Below are 19,269 nucleotides of genomic sequence, written 5' to 3' on the forward strand. Positions count from 1 at the left end.
GTAGTCCCAAGGAAGGGGGGAAACACGCTGACTAACCCCCAGCCAGAACGGCTCTGATGATGGGTGTCACCCTGCAGGGATGTAGTTCCAAGGGAGGGGGCGAGAACGGCTCGGATGATGGGGGCATGCTTACTGAGGAGGAACAGGAAGTGAGAAATTCAGACAAAGAATACATTTAGAAGGAAAATCTAAGGAAAAGGTAAGTGAACCAACAATGCACTAGCTTAAAGGAACTTTAGAAAATAAAATACAAACCTTTACAACCCCTTTATTGCTATATTGGTACATAGGGGAGCAGATATTTAGGAAAAAAAGGGTGAACTTAGCCTTTAAGTAAAAATCTGTCAGAATTTTTTAACATGATGAATTTAGAACATGATGGATTGCTTGCAAAATATATATAAACACATATTGGTAGGAAATATGTTATTAGAACTGGTAATAAATGTACCAAAGTCAATGGCTAACTAAGGTTACATTACCGCCACAAAGGGATCATTAAAGTGATCGTAAAGGTTACATTTTTTTTTCTTAATAATAAACATGTTATACTCACCTGCTCTGTACAATGGATTTTGTACAGAACAGCCCTGAACCTCCTAATTTGGGGTTCCCCATTGACGCTTCTGCCTCCTCCTTCCTTCCAAGTGCCCCCATAGCAAACTGCTTTCTTTGGGGGCACTCCTGTGGGCTTGATTCTGAGCCTGGCTGTCTCTGTCTGCAACAGCGTGAGTGGGCCCCAACCCCTGCTTCTTCCTCACAGGATTTGATTAACCTCCCTGGCGGTCTTCCCGAGACTGACTCGGGGTTAGATTTTCCTGCTACGATCGGTAACCCCGAGTCAGTCTCGGCTCGCCTCGCTGAATCCACAGGCACTTTTTACTTACCTTGTCCCTGGATCCAGCGATGCCACCGCGCTGTGTGAGCGAGCGGGACCTCGCTCGATTCACATAGTGCCTCCGTGTGACGCCGATCTCCGTTCCCTGCGACGTTACGACGCACGGGGACGGAGAACGGCGCCAAATTCAAAAACGTAAACAAACACCTTACATACAGTATACTGTAATCTTATAGATTACAGTACTGTATGTAAAAAAAACACACCCCCCCTGTCCCTAGTGGTCTGTCCTGTGTCATGCATGTCATTTTATATAATAAAAACGTTTCTTTCTCCCTGCAAACTGTAGATTGTCCATAGCAACCAAAAGTGTCCCTTTATGTCAAAAATAGTTTTAGATCAGCTAAAAAACAGCGATAATAAATTATAATCACTTGCAGAATTGTGCGATAGCGATTTGTGGGGAAATTCATCATAAAAAAAAAAAAATAATGACAGCAACAATTCTGCAACTGAGCAAATTTCAGTGATTTTAATTTGATTACATTATTGAATAATTTTTATTATAATTATATTATTATTTGTTATAATTATTTATAATTATTTATTATATTATAATTTATAATTTTGTTTTTAAAAAAATGTCATACCCGGGATGCCTATTAGAATCTTGTTTGGTCAGATTTAAGTGAGTTATTTCTAAAAATTACAGGCCTACAGTATAAAACGCCAAATTTCCTTGCAAATAATGGTACCGCTTTCAGCATGTTTTTTCTGAAAGAATCATACCGCCAGGGAGGTTAACAGCAGCAGATGCCAATGGCTTCCATGTCAAAGAGAAATAGAGCAGTGCCGATGCCACTGCTCTTAGAGTCGGTTCACACTAGGGCGACACGACTTCCAGCGCGACTTTCAGAGGCGACTCCGACACGACTTGAACATGAACCACAGGGCGATCTGGGCGATTTACAACACAACTTGAAGTCGTCTCCAGGACAGGAGAAATTCCAGTGGCCAGTAAAACAACAATCAGCTCTGGGAGAGGGAGGGGGAGGGAGGGGTTTGCCTGAGAAATGTATGTTATCTTCCTGGAAAGTCGCTTCAGTTAAGACAGTGATCAGACATCTGAGGCGACTTCCATTGAAATCAATGGGTACAAATCGCTTACAAGTCGGATTGAAGTAGTACAGGAACCTTTTCTGAAGTCGGATCACCTTGAGTCGTGTGTACTAACACCGCTCCCATTCACTTCCATTGTTTTTCTCTACAGCGTGACTTGGGACGACTTGAGGCGACATGAAGTCGGATCGCAAGTCGCCCCAGTGTGAACCGGCTCTTACTGCTGATCACAAAAGTTGTTTTTACATTAATGCATTAAGGTAAACAAAACCCTTCTGCCTTTACAACCACTTTAATAAACAGTATATTTTAGGAAAGAGTACATTTTGGATACAGTCATGGATGGATATAAGCCCTGTTGGTTTGTTTGCCATCTGTATCCCATAGGGGAGATTTCCATCACTTCCTCTCCCATAACCAAAACAGGAAATTAAGAGAAATCCCTCTAAAGTGATGGAATCCTGGGGTGTCACCAGCATCACCAGAACTAGTATCCCCTATTGATTTTTCCTCTATTACTGTTCTGTTGTCAACCCAAAATTTGGGATTTTCTTTTACTTTCACTTTCGATAACGGTAAACAGGAAAAATGAATGTGATGTTAATCTCAATAACGGGGCATGGACAGTGATAAAAACTGACAGGTGTTCCAATCCCTCTCCACTTTATCCAAAACAACAACAAAAAAGTGGTAGTAAAAAATGATGGACTTTGCATACAATGCCACAGAGAAGTCACAGGTGAATTAAATGGCTGATTCTTGGGTCAGTTTATTAAATTTTCCCACCACTGTATGCAGGTAACACATCCCTTAAACAAGAGGAATATTCTACATTGAACACATCTGCAAAGCTCTAAAAGGTAACAATATTTTGTACATACATGTATATTAGGTATCAAGTGTAACATTTCGGATGACCCTTAAAATGAGATCAACCACGAAAAATCCCCATAACATAGCTGTGATGTATATTGTCCTGCAGACAATTCCCATCCTGTATTTTCCGTAAGTATAAGTTGACTATAAAACATGCTCAGGGTGGCACCAATCCTCAGCTCAAAAGTTTCAATTACAGAAGAGGGTAGGGGTGACACCTGCCTCTCCCTGAGGATAGCTACATGCTAGTTTTTCCGGTGTTGTCAGTTACTAGTTGGTGACTGGACCCACTAGAATGCACACAAAATGTTTACATTGTTGGGTGGTCACTTTAGTCGTGTCTCTTTTAACTTTCCATCCTATCCTTAAATAACCCACTCAGCTGCATAGTTTGAAAAACAACTTTCAAATCACTGTCTTCAGTTTTGTCAGTTATAAAACCAAATATAAGTCAAATTCACTTACATGTGACATGCAAAGTCACCATATGCAAAATCATTAGTACTGTTCGGATATTCACACATTGAATGTACAAATTGGAAAGTTGTTGCTGGCAACAAAAAGGAATAACAGACACTTTTCAGGGAGGCTGAGTCCCAACCTTGGCTGTAGTGCCAAAAAATGGATTGTTTAAGATGGTGTTACAAAGGTAATTCAGCAGCCCACATCTAGATTTGCCTACACATAGAATGATGTATCCCATTAAGTGTTGTCATATTGCACGGTACTGTGAAAAAACATGGGAACGTGCATACTGTACTCCTAGCAGCAGTTGTGAATCAGAAAATAAACTTGAATATGTTACAATTTCTGATTGAGAATCCACTATATTGGTCTCAGTCACAGTGAATGCCTGCTTTCAAAACCTTAATTGCCCAATCCCTTGCTGAGAAGTTCCATTCTCAATGGATTTCCTCAGGTCTCTTGGAAGCGTTCGAGCCATTCAGCTTTAAAACAAAGCACTCTTCCTTCTTTGCTCATTGATCCAGCTACCAGGACTGACATCCATTTGGAGCATTTTCATCACCCACTTGTCTTTGCGAGCCCCGTCTATAAACTCATCCAGCGATAGCTGGCCTAAAGACAAAGTAATTGAAAAAAAATAACATATACCGCAATAGCAAAACAAGAACAATATTATACATGATGTGCAACAGTTCAACAATTTTAAGGCAGATGTATCAATACCTGTGTAAAAAAAGGGTGTTGTCTATAACAGCCAATAAACAAATAGCAAATTTCCGAAAACATCTGGTTGTGTAGGGTAAGGCCTCGTACACACGATAGGTTAAACAGAGGACAACGGTCTGATGGACTCTTTTTATCGGTCAAAACCGATTGTGTGTGGACCCCATAGGTTATTTAACCATCGGTTAAAAAAAAGCCAACTTGCTTTAAAATTAACCTATGGATTCCTAACCGATAGGTCAAAATCGATCGTTAGTAGGCACGACCATCGGTTAAAAATCCATGCATGCTCAGAATCAAGTCGACGCATGCTTGGAAGCATTGAACTTCATTTTTTTCAGCACGTCGTTGTGTTTTACGTCACCACGTTCTGACACGATCGGTTTGTTAACTGATGGTGTGTAGGCGTGACGGACCATCAGTCAGCTTCATCCGTTAACCTTCGGTCCTTCAGACGGTTGTCCTCTGGTGAACCTATCGTGTGTACGAGGCTTAACACTACTCCTCAACTCCTTAGGCCCCGTACACACGATAGAATCCATCCGCTGAAAAATCCCAGCAGATGGGTTTCAGCGGATAGATCCTATGGTGTGTACACGCCAGCGGATCTGTTTCCGCGGATATTTCTCCCCTGGGATGGATTCCAGCAGATCGAATATTTGCTGACATGCCAAGCAAATCCATCTGCTGGAATCCATCCCAACGGATGGATCCGCTGGTCTGTATAGACTCACCGGATCCATCCGTCCGAAGGGATCCCCCGCATGCGTCGTAATGATTCGATGCATGCGTGGAATTCCTTATATGACAGCGTCGCGCACGTCGCCGCGTCATAATCGCGGCGACGGCGCGACACGTCATCGCCAGAGGATTTCGGCGCGGATTTCAATGCGATGGTGTGTACACTCCATCGCATAGAAATCCGCGGAAATCCTCGAGAGGATTTATCCGTGGAAACGGTCCGCTGGACCGTATTCGCGGATAAATTCTCTCGTGTGTATGGGGCCTTAAAGTAGTTTTTGTTCCTAAAAATTAATCTGGTTTTATTGCTGTCTTCTTGTAAATTGGAGTTATTCCCTCTCACTAATTGCTCTATTGACCATAGTCACTGGATTAGGAAGCGATAAATAAAAAGTATTAAAACTGGCAACAGAAAGTGAGTGAAAATCATACAGTGGTTACATATATTTCAGGGACAACTTCTTTTTCTCTCTCCTTCTCGCTTTTGTGTGTCTGGGACAGAAAGGGAAGGGATATTTCTCCAATGGATACAGAAACGGCAATAAATAGGGTTTGGCTGGCAGCCAACTTTAATCCTGCCTATTGACTCCCAAAATACATTTCATGGCTCCTGAATTCTGAACTGATTTGTTAACTCCTGAGTTCTACTGTCTGGATACATTTAGCGCCATCATAGCTAAGATCACCAGATGTCTGTTAAATATTGTAAAAATCCAAAATTTAACCTACTATCTTATCCTTTTTATTGTATGTAGACTGCCATATATGTTACAATGTAGAAATAATATACCATCTCCATTCTCATCCACCAACTGGAATATCCGGTCTACCACTTCTTCTGGGGACAGCAGGGGAATTCGATCATCTTGACCTTGGCGGCAGACTTTCTTAAGGTTGTAGATGGACTTAAAAGAAAAATAAGCTTTATTAGAAATATAATATATTTTGTTAATATACTTTGTCAACTGAGCCCAGTGGGGTTCATTTACTTAAAGGGGTTGTAAAGGTTCGTGTTTTTTCACCTTAATGCATCCTATGTCTGTATTTTGTTGTTTATAGCGCAAAAAATAAAAACCACAGAGGTGATCAAATACCACCAAAATAAAGCTCTATTTGTGAGAAAAAGGACATCAATTTTGTTTGAGTATAACGTCAGTTAAAGCAACGCATGTGCCGTATCGCAAAAAAATGGCCCAGTCATTAAGGGGGTGAATCCTTCCGGGGCTGAAATGGTTAAGCTAAGGCAAAATTGCTTTGCAATGTGAACCACCTAATTGCCATTATTAAACTAGCCACTAAACCATTTAACATTATTAATTCTGAGGCAAGCATTTTATTAACGTTGCAGTATAGGCACAGTAATTGACAGAGATGTACAGTATCTCACAAAAGTGAGTACACCCCTCACATTTTTGTAATATCTTTTCATGTGACAACACTGAAGAAATTACACTTTGCTACAATGTAAAGTAGTGGGTGTACAGCTTGTATAACAGTATAAATTTGCTGTCCCCTCAAAATAACTCAACACACAGCCATTAATGTCGAAACAGCTGTCAACAAAAGTGAGTACACCCCTAAGTGAACATGTCCAAATTGCACCCAAAGTGTCAATATTTTGTGTGGACACCATTTTTTTCCAGCACCGCCTTAACCTTCTTGGACATGGAGTTCACCAGAGCTTCACAGGTTGCCACTGGAGTCCTCTTCCACTCCTCCATGATGACATCACAGTGCTGGTGGATGTTAGAGACCTTGTGCTCCTCCACCTTCCGTTTGAGAATGCCCCACAGATACTCAATAGGGTTTAGGTCTGAAGACATGCTTGGCCAATCTCTCACCTTTTCCCATAAGCTTCTTTAGCAAGGCAGTGGGCACCTTGGAGGTGTGTTTGCGGTCGTTATCATGTTGGAATACTGCCCTGCGGCCCAGTCTCTGAAGGGAGGGGATCATGCTCTGCTTCAGTATGTCACAGCACATGTTGGCTTTCATGGTTCACCAAATAAGTTTATCTTGGTCTCATCAGACCACATGACATGGTTCCAGTAATCCATATCCTTAGTCTGCTTGTCTTCAGCAAACTGTTTGCGGGCTTTCTTGTGCATCACATTTAGAAGAGGCTTCCTTCTGGGATGACAGTCATGCAGACCAATTTGATGCAGTGTGTGGCGTATGGTCTTAGCACTGACAAGCTGACCCCACCCACCCCTTCAACCTCTGCAGTAATGCTGGCAGCACTCATACGTCTATTTCCCAAAGGATATGATGCTGAGCAGGTGCACTCAGCTTCTTTGGTCGACCATTGTGAGGCTTGTTCTAAGTGGAACTTGTCCTGTTAAACCACTGCATAGTCTTGGCCACCGTGCTGCAGCTCAGTTTCAGGGTCTTCTCAATCTTCTCATAGCCTAGGCCATCTTTATGTAGAGCAACAATTAATTTTTTTCAGATCCTCAGAGAGTTCTTTGCCATGAGGTGCCATTTTGAACTTCCAGTATCAGAGAGTGAGAGAGAGCGATAACACCAAATTTAATACACCTGCTCCCCATTCACACCTGAGACTTTGTAACACTAACGAGTCACGTGACAACGGGGAGGAAAAATGGCTAATTGGGCCCAATTTGGACATGTACTAATTTTTGTTGCCAGCAGTTTAGACATTAATAGCTTTGCTTTGAGTTATTTTGAGGGGACAGCAAATTGACACTGTTATACAAGCTGTACACTCGCCCCTTTACATTGTAGCAAAGTGTATTTCTTCAGTGATATCACAGGAAAAGATATAATAAAATATTTACAAAAAATGTGAGGGGTATACCCACTTTTGTGAGATACACAATATGCATTTTATACATAACTCTGATTAATTTATGATGGTTTTTCCAGTTGTATGTACATTTTTTTTTTTTGGTTCACATGCTGATGATTTAAAGTCAATGTTAAAGTGGTTGTAAACCCTTTACAACCACTTTAACCTACAGGTAAGCCTAGATCAGGGGTCTTCAAACTACAGCCCTCCAGGTGTTCAGGAACTACAATTCCCATCATGCCTAGTCATGTCTGTTAATGTCAGAGATTTACAATGCCTCATGGGAAGTGTAGTTCCGCAACAGCTGGAGGGCCGTAGTTTGAGGATCCCTGGCCTAGATTAAGGCTTACCTGTAGGTGCTTGAAATATCTCCTAAACCTACACGGTTTAGAAGATATTTGCAATGTCCCAGAATGATGCCTTCTACTGCGCATGTGCCGTATTGAAAGGGCACGCTGTGTCGTTTCAAGCTGGGGTCATGTTGTGATTGGCCACTCACACCGCACATGCGGGAGTGACTTCACGCGACTCCGGCCAGTCACAGAGCCGGAGTTTGCGGCCCCGGAAGGAAGAGAGGTGAAGAATGGACGCTCGCTGCCAGCGAAGAAGACGGGGACATCGCAAACTTCTCTTGCAGGTAAGTGTCACATAATGGGCTACTATGCGATGCATAGTAGCCCATTATGCTTTACCTTTGCATGGAAACAAAGAGGAAGTAAAACCCACCAGGGTTTACTTCCTCTTTAATCCCCCTTAGACCATGCAATTAAGATTGTGTGAGATATTTCCCTTGGATCTAGCAAGCACAGAGCAGAGTGCTGGTGTCTTATCTTAATATGCAGTCCTTCTTCTTCTGATCTTTTCCCTCACTAATTTCAGTTGTGAGGACCAATTTCAATTGAAACCACTCTGCATGCAGTCATGTTGCTGCCTCTCTGATTGATGTCATCACATCTGCCCTTTAGTCAGTGCAGGACCAGCATCCATTAAATGAGAAGAGTGCATGAACACATCAGGAGGTACAGACAGATGAAGACGTAAGGATGAGGTAATGATTTTTAATGTGACTGAATATCCTATTTAAATGTTTCATCTTGTATTGAAATCTAAATTTCTTCTATCATCAAATAAATTAAATCTTTGTGTAATTATTTTATGCTACAACATTTTTAGCTTTAAATGACAGATAAATACACAATATACAATACATACAGTATACACACAAATATATGTAAATACAGTTATTATACATCATATGTGTTCAGCTTACCTCAACTATCTCTAGAAGCTCTGTTTTGTCTATGCAGCCATTTCCATCTCTGTCATAAACTTTGAAAGTCCACTTCAATTTATGTTCAAGTTTTCCTCGTAAAACTAGATTTAGAGCTGCCACATATTCCAGAAAATCTATAGTATTGTCCTGCAAATGATAAGCAAGGTACAGCATTTGTTTACTTTGAATGAATTACTAGGTAACAAAATCTTATTTTATTTTATAATGTGTTTGGGTTTTGCATTAAGTAGTAGGGAACTTACTGTATTCCTAAAGGACAAATTGGATGACAGTAGTGTTTCAGAAATAAATAATTGCAGCTTGAAAACCTTACTTCTCCTGGCCAGTCAATTGAGTCATGGCACTTAACTAGTTGTTCATAGTTGTGAACTTTAGCAGTGGGTAATGATTATGTAGCTAGGGCATGCTAAACGTAAAAAATTCAAAAGGCGACGCGGGAACGACGGCCATACTTAAATTGAGTACGCCTCATAATAGCAGGGGTAACTATACGCCGGAAAAAGCCGAACGCAAACGACGTAAAAAAAATGCGCCGGCCGGACGTACGTTCGTGGATCGCCGTAACTAGCTAATTTGCATACTCGGCGTGGAATTCGACAGAAACGTCACCTAGCGGCCGCGGAAAAAGTGCACCTAAGATCCGACGGCGTACTAAGACGTACGCCTGTCAGATCGATCCCAGATGCAGTCGTATCTTGTTTTGTGGATACAAAACAAAGATACGACGTGGGAACGTTAAAATTACGCGGCGTATCAATAGATACGCCGGCGTAATTCTTTTGTGGATCTGCCCCATAATTTTTTTCTGACCTGGCCCAAACAAGCTACTGACTAGGCCTATGCTTTAAAATTAACGCAAATAATAACATTTCCTGATAAAAGGGGCACTTAGACCCCAGAACCCCATTTCACTACTTACAAACTTGCCGCACTTTCACAATGTGGCCTTGGTCTCTCAATTGTTCCTAATACAGGCAAAGCATCCCTTTGTGTGCAGCATGTCACTACCCACTAGGGTACTACATCCCTTTAGATTTTTCTAATTAAATATATATAATATATGCTGGTGACTGTGAATGAACACTATGTAAGAAGCTTTTACTAGGCTGCAGTATCACAGGGAGACAACATGCAATTAGTCATTTCAAAAATCGACATTAAAATGTATTATTTCAGTGCAATAAGCAAGCTAAATATTAATTAATATTTAGAAAGTTAATACGTAATACACAGTATTTAAGCACTTTGACAAGGTCACATTTTGAACAGGACCTGCATCCTCCCTCCCCTAGTGAAGCAGGGGCAACATGTTGTCCCGCTATTTTCTGAAAATATCATCTGCTGCATGTAACCTATTTTATTTTATAATTAATAAACATCAAAGGTTTTTAAGAGCACGTTTTTAAGAAGTTGAGGGTTGTTTTTTCCTAATACTATGCTTGTAGCTTGTGTCTGCTCATCCTGTGCCTGAGTGCTCTGGGATATATCTTCATTTTATTTGAGTTGCATCACCTGAAATTCGTTGTATTTTTTTTTTAAATATCACTTTGAAGGTTCTTGATTTGAATTTATCTCCTACTTCCTAAAATATTTTTTATCCTGTATTACCTTGCCTCTGCTCCTTCATCAGGGATTACCAAGATCGTTCCAAGTTGTCCATTCACGTTAACCTTCCTGTGGTAATAAAATGTATGACTGCGATAGTCGGTCTAAGGGGGTCTTATAGGGAGCTACAGTGTGATAGAGGTGTCTTGCACTACATTCATTCACAAAATGTGTTGTGTAATGAGCTAGAATATTGAGACTGAACTCCTGTGTGGAGATACATTTTTTCAAAATGCACTGCAAAATATGAGGCTGTGAGGTTTTGGAGAAAAAAATAAAATGCTACAAGGTCATCACGCATTTAATAGAAAACCACCCAAAATTCTAATTTTGAGGTTAAATATATCTTTGTTCATTTTGCATTCAGAAATGTTATCTGACTTGTACAAAAATATTTTTAATGGATTTATTTTGTAAATGCCCTTATTCCAGAGTAGATATTTCAGAGAATAGTGATAAACTGCTGAACAAGTACTGTATAAATGTTTTTCTGTTGCAAGGCAAGACTTATTCCCACCACAAGATGGCAGCCCTACTGAGGTTAGTGAAAACTATGGTTTTGGAGTAATTTACAGATATGCGTTAAAAATAATCACACTTCATACATGTTCTCATTTTAAAATGTTTGTGGCTATATTGTATTATCATATAAACTCAGACAATTATAATAGGTAAAGATAAAGAAACACTGCTCATTTTTTTACGTAAAAAAAAAAAAAAATGAATTGCACTAAAAGTCGTCAATTCATTAACTGTGAAAAAATGCTTTCCAAAGCGTGTATTAGTTTTACAGAATATCTCAGTTCTCTTGAAATGTGCATATGTGGCAAGGGCAATGCATTTTTTTTTTATGGCACCACTATTTTTTAAAAGCTTTATCACAATGATATTAACATTAAAAGCAAATTGCTAAATACACACTTCAAATAAAAAAATGCTGTTCAGCCGGTTTCGAGATCCTGCCACACAGCACAACTAGGTATTTGACCTCCCTGCAGCCTGGGCTCTAGGACCCAAATTGTTTGTACATTTTTGGATCAGTTTCAAGCCTAATCTATTTTTAAAACATTTTAGCCAGTGGAAGAAAGACAAGAATAAAATAAATGAAATAAATGAAATGTATGTTATGTGCATTTGTGCACTTTTATCACATGCTTATGGGCGGGTTGTTGTGTGATGGAGTGGTTGTCACGTCCCCATGTTCCCCTCTTTGTTAATCAAGGGTCACTTGCCTTACACAGGGGGTGCCTTTACTGGAATGACCAACTGATCTCTAATAAACTCTCTTGTTACTGTACATCACTACGGTCACTTTTGCAATTAGAAGAGGCACCCAGAACCCTTGCCCCCTCCACCTTTCCAGTGTATTACAGCTACCATAGTAACTGTATGGGGTCCCACCATGCCCCTAGCACTGACTACATGCGTGTACTTCCCTTAACGCTTTCTTTTCTGTACCTGTGGACAAGGACAAGGGCCTTGGCGCTGCAGATCCGCTCCTATTGCTATAGGAGACCGGTCTCTGCAGAAGGAGTGCTGACAACATCTCCCTCGCTGCAACACATTTACACACTTTGGACAGGCTGCTAGAGAAACCTTTGTTATTCTTTATATGGTATCTTCACACTATAGAAACTTGTGCCATTATCTTCATACCCCAATGTGTTTTTAGTGACCCAAACTGTAGTTATCTGTGCTCCTCCTCGTCTTTTACTAACAGGAAATCGGCTAAAGCAGCCCCAAGGGTGGCGTCATCTGAATGGAACTTCCCCTTTATAGTGCTGTCTTACGTGTTGTACATCACCGCGCTTTGCTAGAGCATTTAAAAAAAACGATGGTGTGTGGGCAAAGTCGTTTTAATGATGAAGTTGGAAAAACATTGTTTTTTCTACATGCTTAAAGACGTTGTTTTTTTTCATGCTGAAAAATGATCGTGTGTACGCGGCATTAGTCCTTCTTGCGGCTGTCTTCCATGTGCCTGATGACAGCTGTTAGGAGCAGCAAAGAGGCACCTGTTATTATAAAAAAAAAGGATTTTACAATCCCTTTTAGGTAAGCCACATACGGTGTGAATTTCTTTCCTACAACCACAGGTTGCATATTAGAAATCCACAGGATCCCTCCATCAACACAGGCTGGGCTGACAGGGGAATTCCTGCAGTTGTCTGCTCATTGTGGGGGGGGGGGGGGGCTGGGAGAAGACAGTAATTATTGATAGCAGCTATAGCAGCCACAAGCAATAATCATAAGAGAGCCTGGAAGGCTGGTTGTACCCAAGTTGGTTGATCAACTTGGTGCATTCAGCCTGCCCATTAACGGTTCAAATGTCGGCTTAAAGCCTAGTACACATTTTTTTTTTCATTCAACCCAGCAGGAAACCATGCAATGCAATGTCAGTACAGTGATCTCCCCTTTTGTGCTTTTGTGTTCTGACAGGGGGGAGCCCCCCCCCCCCCCACTTGCCGCCCGACATTCGGCCCGTGTGTACTATGCTTAAGACGTTTTTGACTTTCTTGCTAAAGAAATGTCTAGTCATTCAATGAGCAAAAGATACTGTAATTGTCTGAATGAGCTTTGCCTCCTCCATTGCTTACACACAAGCATATGTGAGTTGCATGCAGGCATCAACTGTACTCCACACAATAGACTTTAATTAAGGACATGCTTAAAGGTGTTTTTTCACCTTAATGCATCCTATTGTACTGCGGCAAGGTGGCTCCTTTCCACGAATCACCGTCATTGTATGTCAGCTTGTAAACATGATTTGTGGGCGCCCACGCGCCGCCGGCCAGCAGGGGAGCCAATCAGTGGGTGGGGCAGACTCAATGTCCACCCGCGATTGTTCCCCACAGTGACAGAATGGGGATCTGCCTGTGTAAACAAGGCAAAACTCTGTTCTGACAGGGGAGATCACACAGATCCTGTCTTTCTGCTAAGCAGGAAGATAGACCTGTGTGTTTCCCCAGACAGCCCATCCCCCTTACAGTTAGTAAACACGCTGAGGGAACACATTTAACCCCTTTGATCGCCCCTGATGTTAACCCCTTCCCTGCCAGTGCCATTAGTACAATAATGGCGCGTACACACGCTCGGAATTTTCGACAACAATCCGATGGGAGCCTTTGGTCGGAAATTCCGATCGTGTGTAGGCCCCTATCGGAATTTCCGACAACAAAAATTTGAGAGCTGGTTCTCAAATTTTTTGACAACAAAATCCATTCTTGTAAATTCTGATCGTGTGTGGACAATTCCGAGGCACATAATTCCATGCATGCTCTGAATCAAGTACAAGACGGAAGCGCTCGGTCTGGTAAAACTAGCGTTCATAATCGAGATAGCACATTCGTCACGCTGTAACGGACTGAAAAGCATGAGGCTGAAAAGCGCAAATCGTCTCTCACCAAACTTCTACTAACACGACTGGTATTAAACTTCTCTTTTCTAGTGCCGTAAGTGACCGCGTTCTTGACGTTTGGAATTTCCGACAACATTTGTGTGACCGTGTGTATGCAAGACAAGTTTGAGCCAACATCCGTCGGAAATGTATCCACGGTTTTGTTGTCAGAATGTCCGTACGCGCATTACAGTGCATATTTGTAGCACTGATCACTGTAATAATGTCACTGGTTCCCATAAAAGTGTCAAAAATGTCAGTTAGGTGTCCGATCTGCTTGCTGCAATTCCGCTAAAAATCACTGGCATTACTAGTAAAAAATTAATTAAATAATAAAAATGCCATAAATCTATCCCCTATTTTGTAGACGCTATAACTTTTGCGCAAACCAATCAATATACAATTATTGGGATTTATTTTACCAAAAATATGTTGAAGAATACATATTGACTTAAACTTAAAGAATTTTTTGTTATTATTTTCTTTTTAATTTTTTCTTTTTTTTTTTGTTTATAGCACAAAAAATGAAAACCGCAGAGGTGATTAAATACCACCAAGTGCCGTATCACAAAAAATGGCCGGCCCTTCAGTGGTTAACAACTTCCCGCCTGGCCTATAGCAGATTGACAGCTGGGAAGTGGTTCTGTTATCCTGACTGGGCATCATATGATGTCCAGCAGGTAAACATTCCGGCGCACGCCCGTAAGTGCGTGCTGCGCAGCGATCGCGAGTGCGGAGTGTCAGTCTGACACACTGCATCTCCGATTGTGGTATGAAGCCTCTGACCACATGATCAGCTGTGACCTATTACGAAAAACGACATTCCTCGGTTTGTGCTGACAGGGAGAGCCGATTGGCGGCTTTCCCTGTCAGAGGGGGGATCTGTGCTGATAATCAGCACATTGATTATCAGCACAGCCCCCATAAAATGTACCCATCAGCTGCCAATCAGTGCCCAGTCAGTGCCCCATCATAACCCCCTGTCTATGCACAATAAAGTGCCAATTCGTGCCCACCATAGTGCCAATCAGTGTCCATCACAGTGCCAATCAGTGCCCAGCATTAACACCTGTCAGTACCTGCCCAATCAGTGCTGCCCATCAGTGTCATCTATTAGTGTCCATCAATGCCACCTGTAAATGCCAATCAGTGCCACCTATCAGTGCTGCCGTTCAGTGCCTCTGGTCAGTGCCCATCAGTGCCGCCTGTCAGTGCCCATCAGTGCTACACATCAGTGCCACATATCAGTGCCCATCAGTGCTGTTTGTTTAGCAAAAAATAAAAACTGCAGAGGTGATCAAATACCCCCCAAAGAAAGCTCTATTTGTGGGAAGAAAATTATAAAAATGTAGTTTGAGTACAGTGTTGCATCACCACGCAATTGTCATTCAAAGTGCAACAGCACTGAAAGCTCAAAATTGTCCTGGGCAGGAAGGGGCAAACGTGACTGGTATTAAAGTGGTTAAAGATGATATTTTAGGTATTTTACAGTACCATTATGATTGACATATTACAGAGTTTCAAGTACCAATGGCTTAAATTTACAATGTAGACCTAGAGATTTCCTAATTCTTTGTTAAGATGAGCAAACAATTACTATATTGCATATAGTAACTAAATATACAATGTATATCTCGGTGGAATGGTGACTTTGAATTAATACAGGAGAGGAGGGAAAACAGCAAATAAAGAGTCATTTGTCACCAATAGCCCACAAGCTAAAATAATAGATTAAACCGGCTAGTATCCACATAAACGGTACAATAATATATTAAATCCACACTGTGTACAGCCACACTGCAACTTTCTGCAATACTATCAGGGATTTAAAAGAAAAGATACCAAGGCACTAATGAAATATGCAAAGACAGCTTGAATAAACATCATTTAGAAGCAATTTCAGCTTTGCTCTTATTATCTGTTCTTCAATGTCCCTTATATGACTTGCCTGTGTGTGTATCTAAACGGAAAACCTGAAACAAAATGCATTGCAGTTGGGTATTTGTACATTGCCATCTCTTGACTGTCTTCTCTGTGTACACAACAAGTTCTAGAAAACCAAGAGCATGCTCCTAGGAATCTATGCAAGTGGCAGGTTCACATACAGTGTGTTTTGCGGGTTTCTTCTGTGCTGACCTTGGTGCAAGATAATAAAGCAGTTTCAACCAGGGCAAGGTAAGTACAGATTAGAACGGCTTAATTTAGTGTTACAGGTGAAGGTTAGGGGTAAGCTTAAGATAAAGGTTGAGGTTAGAGTTACTGTATATAAAAATGGTATTGATATTTCTGAATTCTATACCATCATTTTTGTAATATCATCATATATTAACTCAGGGTCAAGTCTCCGCCACGGTTTCATACTGTATTGTGTTAGGGCATGTTTCTGAGGTCAATGACTCCAAGTTTTCCACCTGGCTGAGGGGCTAAGGGAACAACCCGCTTTTTTTCACACAGAATTCGAATTGGTCGATCAATTTTCAACCAATGAAGTTTGTTAGAAAATAAATAAACCAAACAAAACAAAACAAGCATATGTCTAATTACTTTGTAGAGCACAAACAAAATGATCACAATGGTCAAAGCCAAAGTTGTAACAAAGTTGCACTTATCCAAAGTCACATCAAAGTCGCAATAGAAATCAAACAATGTTTAAGTCGCACAATAGTCAAAGAAAACATGCAGCAACATGGAGGACCAAAGTGCTGGAGACCACATGCTTGTCTTAGTATCCAGTGTGTAAAGTAAGGTTTATGCTAAATTGCTGGGTTCCTATGCTATAACTGAAAAAGCAATAGAAGTAAATGACAAGGTTTCCCAACTTAATAGAAGGAAAATAAAGAAGGGTAAAGGCAATCAGGCTTCCATAGAAATTGTTGGAAATTAAGATAAATTTAATCAGAATTTTGCCACTCTGCTTTTTTAATAGACCTAATCGAAGGCAAGCTCTCCATGGTTGTCAAATGAGGCTAAAGCTGGCCATACACTGTATAAAAATTGTGCCAGTTCACGAGAAACTGGCTGAATTTCGCACTGTGGATGGCCCTGTTGGCAGCCTCTTGCCAAACACCCCTTGATCAAAGGAGCTAGGCCAAAATTTGTCAGTTGAATAGTGGCTGCATTCAATCAGAGGCAGCTGTTGTTCAGATATCTTGACAGCAGGTGGGGCCACAGAGCAAGATTTATCCATCTGTACTATATACTGTAGCATGGAGGACACTGTAATATTTTTTTCTTCAACCTGCAACAAAGGGTGGGAGGGGCAAAAATGGGGGTAATCTGACATCCTCAAGGGATGATCTGTTGAGTTAATGTTGTGACCAAGTTGGGGCATTTTCTGATTTAAGAGGCTCCACTGGGTGTAAAGTGTAACCCACAAGGCACCAGTGGCTAATTTACAAAAATGTATTCCAATGTGTGGCTAGAAGTAGACTACACTGGGGAACTGCTGTCCTACAGACCTAGCCTATTTAAAGAGTAACTCCAAATGCACCTCGCTGACCTTTTTTCCTGTCAGCCGCCAGACAACTATTCTGGAAAACTACTACTACCCCCTTGGCCTTGTGGGTCTCAGTGGTCAATGACATCATGCGCATGGAAGAGGTCTGCCGTAACTAGCTTGTACCTGAAGAGCTCTGTCTACCTGTCTTACACTACAAGAGATTTCGCTCATACTATTGATTTCTACACTGCTATAGAGGAGAAGTTTGCCATGTGCTCCCAGTAAGGGATTTTACCTGCTACTCAATTCTAGATTACCTAGAGTCCTCAAGTTGTGTAAAGTTTTATTCCGGCGTATCCTACAACAAATCCCCTACTTTATCCAATTTCCTACAACAAAAGCTACAAAAACAACAATCCTACACTGGTCTTTGACTACTTTGAGCCTAATGGTGTGTACCCGGCTGCAGGAAATACCTTGTACATGGCTGCCAGTGAAGAAGTAAGGACTGTCTGTGTTATATTCAAGCGGCTCCTGTGGGTGGGTGGGGGGGTTGGTAGTGCTACACACAAAATTAAAATGCTGCAGATTGAAATGGAAAGATAATTTTTAATAACATTCAATTATAATATGACTTGTGTCGCAATTGTATATGCTATATTTTTTTTTTATCTGTTATTATTTTATCCACAAAAGTAGAGTTACCCTTTATTTGTAAATTGATATATTTGATTTAACATAAAGCAAAACTATATGTTGTCTTACCATGTAAGCAAGGTGTGGCAAACTACCAGGGAAACTCATAAACCATTGAGTTGGAAGACTCCAGGAGTCTGCACCACCTCCGATCATGGCCCACCGTCCGATCGCCACCTTACCCTCTGTCTCCCGTGTGATCCAGGAGGTGGCAAGGAATTGAATGAAAATGGTATTCATGTGAAATTTAAAACATGTAACCAATACACAGTACAAATGGGGAAAATCATCAGAATGGCCAAACTCACTGTGATAGTGCCAGCAATGAAGCCAAAGTTGATGGAGAAAGGGCTGTCCCGCTTCTGTGAGGGCTGTGGACAGAGGGGGCTGCAGACCAATAATGAGAAGCCTGAAAACACTTGGGAGCGGTGACCATAACCAAAGCAGGACCACATCAGGGAGGGGAAAGGCTGGGTCTAGATCCAGGAAGCATGATCACTAAATCACCAGAGTGGAAAATGGCAGAGCCGTTACAGCGGCAGGTGAGACCAGAGATGGATGCTGGAGGGGCAGCAGGTACAAGGTGAGGTCTCCTGGACAGATGAGAAGGGACAGGGGACAAGCAGGCAGTTTATTCCATGCTGTTGCTTGTCACAAAAATTATTTAATTTTAAGTATGGACAAGGTGGACATGATCCGGGCACAGCTGTGGCAGCTTCCAGAGGGCAAGAGGACTTTGGAGCCAGGTATCCGTCCTGATAGAGACACTAATGTTCGGGTCAGCAGTGATGAGGTGGAGCATCCCATGCACCTGGCGGTCTCGGCCGCCAGAGAGTTTTTTCCCCCGGATCCTCCCCATGAGCGATGGGTCATTTTATGAGCACTGCCCAGGACCCGTCAGGACCACTGGCAAGGCGATAAACAGCTTTGCGGGTGGGGGGCCTAGACGGAATCCTCGGCTTAGGTGGAGCTCGGCGGGTGGGGTTTCAGGAAGCATGCTTACGCCTCCTCTGCCCACCCGGCGTCACTGTCCAGAGCTAACCGTCTCCTCCCCCTCTGATGCGGGGGTAAGGGGGGGGTCTCTGCGTGGGAGGAACCATGTCGCGGCCGCCAGGCGGTTACCAGCCGCAGCCGGCAGCCCTAATGTTCGGCAGTGACCCCTGCCATAAGTGAGAGGGAAGGTAATGGGCCAGGAGAAGGCAGATGTTGGCCCGGGATACTGCAAGCGTTGGAGGTCTGCCCAAGGTATCGACAAGCTGGATCCGTTGCGGGG

General features: G+C 41.9%; 1 protein-coding gene across 1 annotated transcript in view; it reads right to left on the reverse strand.

Moving 5' to 3' along the window:
• Positions 1-2,697: 2,697 nt before the first annotated feature.
• Positions 2,698-19,269, reverse strand: part of GUCA1B (guanylate cyclase activator 1B) — a 54,344-nt gene continuing 37,772 nt past the window's right edge. Inside the window, exons 2-4 of the mRNA XM_040337503.1 lie at positions 8,839-8,988; positions 5,553-5,667; positions 2,698-3,910 (exon numbers count right to left, since the gene is read on the reverse strand). Of these exons, the coding sequence (XP_040193437.1) occupies positions 3,783-3,910; positions 5,553-5,667; positions 8,839-8,988 (393 nt within the window). The 3' untranslated portion in view covers positions 2,698-3,782. The remainder of the gene's footprint in view (positions 3,911-5,552; positions 5,668-8,838; positions 8,989-19,269) is intronic.

Source organism: Rana temporaria, chromosome 2 (assembly GCF_905171775.1).
Source record: "Rana temporaria chromosome 2, aRanTem1.1, whole genome shotgun sequence".
Taxonomy (NCBI): Eukaryota; Metazoa; Chordata; class Amphibia; order Anura; family Ranidae; genus Rana; species Rana temporaria.